This window comes from Glycine max, chromosome 4 (genome assembly GCF_000004515.6).
Source record: "Glycine max cultivar Williams 82 chromosome 4, Glycine_max_v4.0, whole genome shotgun sequence".
NCBI classification, from domain to species: domain Eukaryota; kingdom Viridiplantae; phylum Streptophyta; class Magnoliopsida; order Fabales; family Fabaceae; genus Glycine; species Glycine max.
In genome coordinates, this window is record NC_016091.4 from 43,839,750 (window position 1) to 43,851,131 (window position 11,382).

The 11,382-nt window shown below is 33.7% G+C and overlaps 1 protein-coding gene across 3 annotated transcripts in view; it reads left to right on the plus strand.

Moving 5' to 3' along the window:
• Positions 1-4,941, plus strand: part of LOC100788458 (serine/threonine-protein kinase ATM) — a 94,679-nt gene extending 89,738 nt beyond the window's left edge. For 2 of the 3 annotated variants that reach the window (XM_006578562.4, XM_041014918.1), the window contains 10 exons: positions 280-369; positions 1,226-1,305; positions 1,669-1,747; positions 2,592-2,638; positions 2,716-2,815; positions 3,290-3,421; positions 3,504-3,638; positions 3,725-3,790; positions 4,073-4,216; positions 4,619-4,941. In XM_006578562.4, the coding sequence (XP_006578625.1) occupies positions 280-369; positions 1,226-1,305; positions 1,669-1,747; positions 2,592-2,638; positions 2,716-2,815; positions 3,290-3,421; positions 3,504-3,638; positions 3,725-3,790; positions 4,073-4,216; positions 4,619-4,696 (951 nt within the window). In that variant the 3' untranslated portion in view covers positions 4,697-4,941. Of the gene's footprint in view, positions 1-279; positions 370-1,225; positions 1,306-1,668; positions 1,748-2,591; positions 2,639-2,715; positions 2,816-3,289; positions 3,422-3,503; positions 3,639-3,724; positions 3,791-4,072; positions 4,217-4,618 lie in introns of those variants that run through there. The other variant, XR_414032.4, reaches the window with a different exon arrangement.
• Positions 4,942-11,382: the final 6,441 nt, after the last annotated feature.

An 11,382-nucleotide genomic window follows, 5' to 3' on the forward strand; every position in this document is an offset into this window, starting at 1 on the left:
TAAAATCATCTAAAGTTGACTGTTTATATATTTTCTACATTCTTTTTTGGATTATCCTATTTTAGAAAACTGATTTTGTCCATCTAGCTAGCTAACTTTTGTGGCTCGTCCAAGTTAAACCTTTCAGTATATATTAGTCATAGCAAATAAATATTATCTCTTCCTTTGAGATATTCACATTTTTCTACAAGGTAATCTGCACGTCTTATGTGATCTTATTTTGCCCATATATGTGTTGCTTATGTTGATGGTTAAATTAAACTGCTGAATTCTTGATAGGTAATGGAACAATTTTTTGGTTTAGTTAACACATTCCTGAGAAACCATCAAGATACAAGGAAAAGAAGGCTAGGAGTACGAACTTACAAGGTATATTCTGCTTATTTAAGTTATTGGTCTTTGATGCTGTTGATTGGCTGGTGAATTGTAACACTGTCATCAACAGAATAAGCTATCAGTAAACAGTTTTTGGGTAATCTCTTGCTCTGCAGTTAGAAATAAGGAAGGTGGTGATGAGGGTTTCATTAATTTTTCATTACTCATGGCTCTTAGAATTGTTTATCTACTAGAGAATGCTTTTGCAGAAGGATCTTGTTCCCATGGCAGTTTTTTCATATAATTCATTCCCTTGAACTAGAAAAGTTGCTTCCTGAAAATTTATGATATGCTTCAGACTATGTGCCCAGTATTTTGTTGCCTGAAAATCAGAAGAACGTTTATTTTTTCGTTGCTTGCTGGAAGCATTTATAAGCTTAATTGTTAATGGTGCTTCAGACTATGTATAGGGAATATTTGGCCTGAAATAAAATGGTGCCCTGTATTTTTTTTTCTGCCTGGAAATAACAAGGTTTATGTTTTCTTTGCTGGTTGGAAGCTTATATAAACTTAATTCCAAAGAGAGATATACTCAAGGGATATTCATAATTATTTTATATTTTATATTATACAACTTTTAAATACATAGTTTACTTTCTCTTGTCCTACTTTTACTCTTTGATTTGTTTAACAAATTGTTCATTGTGAGCTTTTATGTATGGAGGAGTCATCACTCGTCTGTTGTATACTCCTAGCATACCGGTGTCAACTTATATGTAATACTACTTTTCATGGAGAAAAATGTCTGCATTTTTTGCCTAAGGTTGTGTATCTTGTATTATAGTGTTGAAGTTATGGCACAAAGATTATTTTTAAAATGGTTGAGATTTTTCACTTTTTTATGAAACAGGTTGTTCCTTTTACACCAAGTGCTGGTGTTCTTGAGTGGGTTAATGGAACACTTCCTCTCGGTGAATACCTTATAGGGAGGTCAGTCAAAGAAAGACATTTTACTGCACAATTTTTTGTTCTGTTCATCTTTAAAGCAATTGATCCATGATGAAACAGCTACCCAAAAGCTTAGCCTTGAGTGAAAGTACTGTAATGGTTTTTATATCATACACCCCCTCTAGCAAGAACCTTTTGGGCTTGAAACATGGACAATGCACTATTTACCCTACCTTGTGCTAAAATATGACATTTACTTAGAAGAATGGGGGAACATGGATCAAACTCTAGACCACATGCCCATGGTCATAGAGACTGATACTATGCAATGAACCAAATATCCGAAAAGATTTAGTTGAAAGCACATGAATGGCTCTATATCTAACAATATTTCTTGAACTTCAGCATGAGAAATGGAGGTGCTCATGGTCGCTATGGAGTAGGAGATTGGTCATTCCTTAAATGCCGAGAGCACATGGCAAATGTAAGAATATAATATTTAAGTGCTTTTGTCAACATGAGTATCATATGGAAGTTATTCTTAAATTTTTGCAAAAATATATTTTTGTTTCATAGTTTTCTAAAGTGATGACAATCTGAAATTGCATCGGAAAAGAATTGATGGGGGGCGGGGGAGAGAAAAACTTGTGAACTATAAAATATAAAATGTGTCTTAGAATTTCAGCTTAGGGCCTAAAATTGAACCTCACAAAACCAAATTGTAACGTGAGGATTGCCCAAGCTTTATAAGCTCTATTTAAGCCATATCTCTAATGTAGGACTAGACACACCCCTCCTAGGCTACAATTAAGGCGGCTCAAAGAGGCCTCAATTAAAGCGTCCCTAGGATGACTAGTTAAGGTGGTTTTCCAACAATCTCAAATATTAATGTTATCATCTGCTTTTGCATACTGCAAAATTCTTAAATTTGACCTTCCTTTAAATGTATAAATGTTGTGTACTGTAGTTTCACAAAATATTTCTATTTAATCTTTAAAGCAATTGATTGATGAGATCATCATCAACAAAATAGAATGAAATGAATTATGTTAAAATTTTAGTTTATATTGAAATTGGTGAAGTTGTACTTTAGGTAATGTTTTTGGAGATGTTTTAGTGCTTATACATGATCAAGATTCATTTTCAAATACTTCACAATCATTTTACTTATTCAAGTGTTACACTTAGCATTGAAAAAGTAAATGCAAAACAAAAAGAAAATGAAAATAAATTGACACAGCATAAATATATAATAAAGTTTTTGATAAATGCCTTTTATTTTCTGAGGTCAAATAGAATAATACTATGTGTGATGTTTTTTTTGATAGGAGAGGGACAAGCGCAAAGCATTCCAGGAAGTTTGCAATAATTTCAGGTGTCTTTCCTATACTTATCTTTTAAAGGACCAAGAACGCATAATCAGCTTCATTGCTTAATCATATTGGCATGCAGGCCTGTTATGCATTATTTTTTCTTGGAGAGATTTTTACAGCCAGCTGAGTGGTTTGAAAAGAGACTTGCTTATACCCGAAGTGTTGCTGCTAGTTCTATGGTAAGAGCATTCTACTTTTCCATTGATGCTTATTTTTTCGATATGTGGATTCTCCCTGACCTGATTGCTTAAAGGTTTCTTAAGTGTAGAGTCAATGGTCTTTGTCTAAGTAAAATTAAAAGAGCTGATTCAACACTAACACACAAATAGAAGGATTAATTCAAATTTAATCCCTCTCAAGTGGGCCTGTTTGAAGGTTTTCTATTTTTTTCCCCAATTTTGAAAGCAAAACATCTACTGTTGTGAACTTGTGATAGTGTAACCATGTTGAAATGAATACTCCTCTGACTTATGAACTAACCCTTCATATGTTGCCCATCCATGTGATCCAAATCCATTATTTATATGTGATTTCTATTTTCTTTTAAAAATAGCTTTTAATTTCAAGTATTTTCTATCTGGAATGTCACAAAAATCTCATCTACATCATTGAATCAAAATCCTTGGTATACTTATTAGTTGATTCATATTCAGGTTGGTTACATTGTTGGCCTTGGAGATCGACATGCAATGAATATTTTAATTGATCAGGCCACTGCAGAGGTTGTTCACATAGATCTTGGCGTTGCTTTTGAACAAGGCTTGATGCTTAAGACCCCAGAACGGGTATGTACTTCATAGTCCTTGAGTCATGCACTCATTTCCATACTTCATCTGGATTGTTGATGTCATCTGTAACTGCTGGCAGGTTCCATTTAGGCTTACAAGAGACATAATTGATGGAATGGGGGTAACTGGTGTAGAGGGGGTTTTCCGAAGATGTTGCGAGGAAACACTCTCTGTTATGCGGACAAACAAAGAAGCATTGCTGACAATTGTGGAAGTAATCATACTTCACTCAATTTTATGTAGTATGAATTGAACTTCCATTTCTATAATCTCTTCATAATAGATGAGTACCCTCTACAGGTTTTTATCCACGATCCTCTTTATAAGTGGGCTTTATCTCCTCTGAAAGCTTTGCAGCGTCAAAAGGTACATTTGACCCTTTGTTAGTTTCTTTATTTAATAAATGCCCAGCATCTCATAGTCTGAGGGTTCGGTGACTAGCAGAAATTAGCACTTATCATGAATTGTGGAAATAAGTATATATAACAGGACTGCTAACCTCTACAAATTCCTCTATAATGACCGTGAATATTCTTTTTTTGGTTCTCAATAATGTTTATGGTGGTAGATTTTGGTCTGGTTGTAATTATGTTCAACGTGAATTTCTTGATTTACTTGCAGTGTGACCTTTCTTCCTTTTCTCCACAGGAAATGGATGATGATTTGGATACAAGTTTGGAGGAACCACAACATGATTGCCAAGGAAATAAGGATGCTGCACGTGCACTTCTCCGTGTCAAGCAAAAGCTTGATGGTTATGAAGATGGCGAAATGCGAAGCATCCATGGGCAGGTATTTTGTTGGCATATTTCTGCCAAATGGCTATATAAGAACTGTGTTTTCTTTTTCTTTTTCATCTTCATCCAATATTAGCTGATAAAGTGGGTTGGATAATGGATATGCATTTTTTAGTGATGCAAATGGTAAAATTGGAAGTTAGAACTTAAACTTGGAAAAATGGGTGGTGTTTAGCTTTAAGGGTTTAACCTGTTATATGCATTGCTCATTCATATTCGAATTTGACCAGTCATACCAAACAAATACATCCATCGTACTGGAGAATAATTGCCAACAATTTGTAAATACGAACTGTATACTTGTAGCGATGGTGGTACGAAGATAAAATGAAATCTAAATGTACATGTTCCAAATATCCCATGAAAAATATAATTAATTATGGTACTTTACTTGCAGGTACAACAACTCATCCAAGATGCAATTGATTCTGAGCGATTGTGTCAAATGTTTCCTGGTTGGGGAGCTTGGTTATAACTGCCACCCTTCGTTGTACCCCTCGACACCGAATGATCTTGTATAGGCAGCGTTTATCTACTTCGTTGGTCTTTGCTTCCTCGGGTTGTATAGCATAATCAGTTTTTTTCTTCACTTTTTTTTAGGCTTCTTGTATTATTCTTTTTTGAAATTTTGCTGGGTAAGTTGATTTTGATAATATATTTTAGTTTGTTAGAATTAGTGATATGAAGTATAAAAATTCAAAGGATCACTCTATTTTGCAAGAATGCTCTAGCCATATTGGATCAACATACGGTTAAATGAGCACTCAAACCGAGTGTATTTACCCTCAAGGCCTAAACTTCGAAAAATCCGTTAGGGTTTCACCTTCTTGATTCAGGTCCAACTCTTAAAACAACTTTTACACACAAATACCGCTCATGAATTATACAATATTCACAACCTCACTTGTTTTCAAACATATTTAACACATTGTGTTACAATTTAACACTTCAAGTTTTTAACTTAGAACCATTCACTTTTCTTTTAACATCTCGTGCATAAGTAAACACCAGTCGAGTTATTGTATAATTCACAACTTACAACACAAGTATTGTCATATCAAGTATTAATCACACACTTATTCAATCTCAATAACAATGTTATAATCTCAAAGTAGCATATTATCTCACAATTCATCACATATTCGATTTATGATTTACACATAATTTCAATCACAGTTTCATGATCCCAATATAACAATTTATCATGCTAATCTAGTAAATTTTGTCCAAAACAAACAAATTATACAAAAATATTTTTCACAACATGGGGAGTAAAACCCCTCAAACAATTTCACATAATCAATATCAAAATCAAAATAATTTAAATCATAGGTAAAAAACACGAAAACACTAAGAGCACTTAATTTCATCAACCAATTTGCATTAGAACATCAATTAGTTCGTTAAACACAACAATCTCGTAATTATAATCATACGGGAAGAATTATAATATAATACACAACCCAAAATAAAACTCTAATTTGATTCTCTAAGGATCTTTACACATGTTCATTTTAACTCCGATTGTGATAAATTCATCTCATCCTCTAAGCGAGATCACGTGTGTAGTCTGGCAGTAATAGCAGTGCCTTTAGCGGTCCACTAAGATTCTTCAAGATTTTCCCCTGGTTACTTTGTTAGGGTTTCCAAGTGTTAGGGGGAAGGAGAAGGGATTGGAGTCTCTATTTCACTGTCTACGTGTGAGGGATATTTATCTCACTATAGATAATGCTTTGCAAATCCCAATGGTGTGAGAAAATAAGTTCCAAACCTAGTGTTCAAATTTCACGATGATTTAATGGTTAACGAGTCTGAGATCATAGTTTTACTGTGATGTTTTTGGGTGTATGCAGGAAAAGAGGGTTTTGTGCGAGGGGCATGTCTCACCACAAATATTATCTCATAAATCCCAACGGTGCAAGTGTGAGAAAATGAGTTCTAAACCTAGTGCTCAAATTATACGATGATCCAACGGTTAACAAGTCCAAGTTCATAGTTTTACTGGGACAGATTTGAGTTTGTGGGAAAAGGAGAGGATTTTGGGAGAGAAGGGAAAATGAATTGAGAGGAAGGAAGAGTGTAGAGACGTATCATAAATATAAAAGCTGACTTTATATGTTTCTATTTATAATTAGGGTATTCTCAACCTATTATTTACTCTATTTTTCTTTATTTTATTATTTTATAAAATGGGACTTAATTTTACTCCTTATCAAATGAACAAATAAAACTTTTTTAAAAAACGTATATTTATTTTATTTACCTTAAAATCATTATTTTAATTAATAAAATTATTTCTCCTTATTTATTTAATTACAAAAATCTCATTATTTTCTTAAAATTCTATTTATTTTTAAATAAAATCCTTTTTAATTTATTTTACGAAAAATGTGTTATAGCATCCTTGTTACATCTACCCATTACAGGTGTCTTCCATACCTTCGATACTCTTGATGTAGACCAAGTTGTGAACTTGTTAGTTGAGTTGCTTGAAGTCAGTACAAAGGAAGCTAAAGATAAGACTGAGCAATGCAGGGGGGCGTATGTTTGTCTAGCATGGCTGCGAGACATTTATCGTGACAAATGTGACGTAAGATAGTGGACCTTAACAGCTCGAGCATATTTATTGCATCTAGTAGGTTGCACACTCTTTACTAACAAGTGTGTCACACACATCAGTGTAGTATTCTTGGACGCATTTCGTGACCTCAGTCAATGTACAAGCTATTCATGGGGAGCAGCCGCACTGGTCCATATGTATGACAATCTAAATGATGCGTCAAAGTATACAACAAAACATCTTGTAGGATATATCACTCTGTTACAGGTAATTATAATTTTTTTTAGCTCCAGTTATTATTTTCTTACTTTATATTTACTATTGATTAGAAATTTTATTTGTTTTTTAAAATATGTGCAGTGTTAGATCTACCAGCATTTCCTTACAATTACTTCCATTGTTGCTGATGGGGATTACCATAAGAGGAAACCACGTGCTTGTCGATGGAAGTCTGGGAAGGCATTACCAATGTTGATGTATCGTAAGCACTTCGATAGATTAACGCCAGATGTTGTGTGTTGGATTCCTTATGGTGACCACCATGCATTTAGAGAATTTAAGCTCATCTCATTATTGTCAGACACCAACCAAAGAGGGTCGTGCGACAATTTGGTTATGTTCAGACCATTCCTCCACTCCTTGCTGCTCCATCCTTATCTGTAGAGGATATTGACAATAGATGACTTAAGTTTTCAGAATACCTTGCACCGTTTGGATATATTTATATTGCTCCTAGACAGTGTGCAGCAGACTACATGGAGTGGTTCTATAGGATATTTCACCCCTTCATGAGTCTGACACAGCTTGGGGATCCTTCTAGACATCCACATGTGATGCATGATGATACATTTATTGTACCAGATCCTATTTAAGAGCCCGTCCATGCAATAGTTATACCAGAACCACTTGTAGTTTCTGATGTAGACATGCCTCAACATGCAGTGGTATAATATATTTTCAATGCACTATTAGTGAACTTTTGTGTCATGCTTCCAATAATTATTTTTTACTTTGTTATCAAAGTCGTAGGACGTTTGCCAAAGGATACCAAAAAGTTTGGAACACATGATTGACATGAGGACGGTCACTGCTGGAACTAAAGCATAAACTCTGGCCGAGCACTGTCTAAGATTAGCTAGGGGTGTCACTGAGCAATAAAATGTTTATGTTCGGTCTAGACGAAGGAGGGATACACAAGACACGTCAAGATAATTGGGATTGATTAAGTAGTAAAGGATATATGTATGCAATATGATTAAACAGTGTTTAATATTTCTATTATTTGACAAACTATCAATCTTATCCCTATGGTTTTAAAATGTGTTAATGTAGTATTTCCCTATTATTTTCTTCGACTAAATAGATTACGTTAAACCGTAATCCCTAAAATAAGTAAACCCTTAACCCTTAGTAAATAAGAAAGAATAAACCTTAAACCCTAAACCCAAAATCCTAAACTCTAACCCATAAACCCTAAACTTACTAAACTTTAAACCCTAAAACCAAACACTAAATTAAGTCAACCCTAAACCCTATACTCATTAAGCACTAAACCTTAAAACCTAACCCTAACTAAGTAACCCTTAAACCCTAAACTAAGTAAACTCTAAATCCTAACAACTAAACCATATACCATATATCCTAAACCCTAAACTCACTAAGCACTAAGCCCGAAAACCTAACAATGGACTAAGTAAACCTTAAACCCTAAACTCACTAAGCCCTAAAACCTAAAACTTAACCATAAACTAAGTCACCCCTAAACCATAAACTAACTTAACCCTAAACCCTAACAACTACACCATAAGCCCTGAACTCTAAAATAAGTAAACCCTAAACCCCGTAAACCATAAACCCCATAAATATTTCTTCCTTTTATGTTTGGTAAAGCTACCTTTTCTCTAATTTGAATATTTGAAAAGCTCGTGAATAAGTAAAAGAAATAATTATATGAACGTCCATTGAAAGACACATCAATAACCAAATTACATGCGTTATTATCCATAATGTGACAACTATTTAAGTTACAAACAATTGTCCAAACAATAACAAAAGATTCAATCTTCTCCATAATCAACATAGTGTGTGGTCAACCTCATCAAATTGGTATACTGGTGCATTCTACTAATATAAGGAGTAGACCATTGTTTTGCATGATAATAAAAATGTGTTGACCATAACAAAGTTGTTGGCGGGAAGGGACAGCCATCTTTTAGAAATACATGTTACATAGGCACATACACATTCAAATGTTCACAACACATTTTATAATAATAAAAAATTAACAAACACGATTGAACAAAATGATTGTCATACACATGATCAATACATATAACTCGATGTATGTAACAGCCTGTTCTTTTTCGTTTTTCTTTTAAAAAGTAAATAAATAAATAAAAATAAGAATAAAAATTAGGTCATCAGTTTTCTCACTATATAAAGGAACTTTTAATCCCAAAGCAGTTTTACAAAAATATTTTATGTTCCTTTTTCTTTGATGCTCAAGAACCCTAACAGAGCAATCAGAGGAGAAGCTTTAGAGAACACCAGAACGCCACCATTGCTAATGGAGAACGCTTGAGAGATTACATCGAGGTAAGGAATGAGTTACTCGCGCTTGGGGATTAGAATGAACACGTGTAAGGATCCCTAAAGGATCAATTTTGGGTTGTTTCTTTTTCTTGAAAATTCAATTCTATTTTTCCTAAATTTTTCGCTTGTTATTGTGAATGATTTTCACTCATGCAAATTTGATTACACAAGAGTGGAATAAAACTATGTAGATATTGATGGAGTTGCAAGAAAGAAATATGTGTCCTTGCGATTTTGCCTTAATTTGGGTTAAATAGTTTTAATTATGCGTTTAGTTAAAATCCTTTTTCAATTAGCCAAATGGCTTTGATGTGTTCCTGGTTGCTCATTGCTTTTTAATCTGATATGCATATATTCATTAAATTTCAATAGGTGTTTTAGGGTGTTTCATGTTTTTTATTTTAAATTAATCTTATATATATTCATTGAATTTCGATACATGTTTCAGGTTGTTTCATGTTTTGATTTTAAATTAATATTATATTATAATATTTCTAAATATATATTCATTGAATTCCATAGCTTTTTTTAAGTACATACATATATTCCTAAATGTTAACGTGTTATCATAATATATTATTATATGTTTATAAGTGTATGTGTATGTTGTGTCCTATAAACATTGTTATAAATGTTATGAAGATGTATAAATGAACGTGAGGTGGATTAAGTGATACATTAAGGTGTTGTATGCAATGAGTTCTGAGTTATGAGTTGGACAATCACACAACTGTAAGATCCTTTAAGGGTGACAAGTTAATGCGCGGCGAGTTAAAATAATTTTGAAAATAATTGTGATTTTAAAAAACCATTGAGTAGTTGTGTTTATTGTATAGTTTATAGGTACAAACTGTGTGTTAAAAAATTTTCTAGGTTGGACCTGAATCAGGAGAGAGAGGCCTTATAGACTTCTTGGAGTCTGGGCATTGAGCGTAAACATACTCGGTTTGAGTGCTCCTTTAAGCATGTGTTGATCCCACATGGTTGAAGTATTCTCGCAAAGCAGAGTGACTCTGACTGGTCTTCCTATGATTTCACTTAGTGAAAGTGACCTGACTTACCCATTGTGAGGCATATCTTGTCATGTACTCCTAGGCGTCCTACGAGATTTTTCACTGAAAATGGTATCGCATTGCATGTAAGCTTGAGTCAAGTGTATCTGTTGCATAACACTTGTGTTTGACTTTCATTGAGTTAATAATTGAGGTTTTAGTGTTATTTTATGAAGTGTGTGAACTTGAATAAGTGTGAATAATGTGTGTGATGTTATGAAGTGATGTTGTTTATGTAAATTCAGCTCTAAGTATTATATGTTCCACATGCTCTAGTGTTTTATTATATACAAATGTGATAACTCATTTTCGGTGTGTGTTTGTGTTTGGGTTGAATGCCATTTTGTTTCAGATAAGCCAACATATCATGAGTTCCATGCTGGAGGTGGAGAGGCTTAGCCTTTGCCAGGAAAATGCTCTGATAAATGTGACATCGATGTTGGACAAGTGGCTTCAATAACTTAAGAAGGAGAGGTGAATTAAGTCTTACAAAATTTCTCACTAACAAAATTTTAACCTCATTTTAAATGATAGGCTCAGAATGTAGAAAAAAAAAACAACAATCAATTTAATCGATGTTCTTTAAATGTGTAAGATAAAATTGATTGCAATAAAATAAATGAGATAAGGGAAGAGAGAATTACAAACTCGATTTATATTGGTTCGATCACTTCCCGTGCCTACGTCCAGTCCTCAAGCAACCCACTTGAGATTTTCCACTATCTCTGTAAATCCTTTACAGACTTTGAACACACTTTGGGATCCCTCACCCTTGTGTTTAAGATTCTCCAAGAGACAACCAGTCTTTTGATTACAATTCTCTCAATCCAAGAGACAATCAATCTCTTGATTACAACTAAGTTTCTGAGATGAAAAGAAAGACTTCTCTCCTTTAGAGTAGATGATACAAATTGAAGATCCTAGAGGAATTTCTCTCTTTTAGAGATGATAATACAA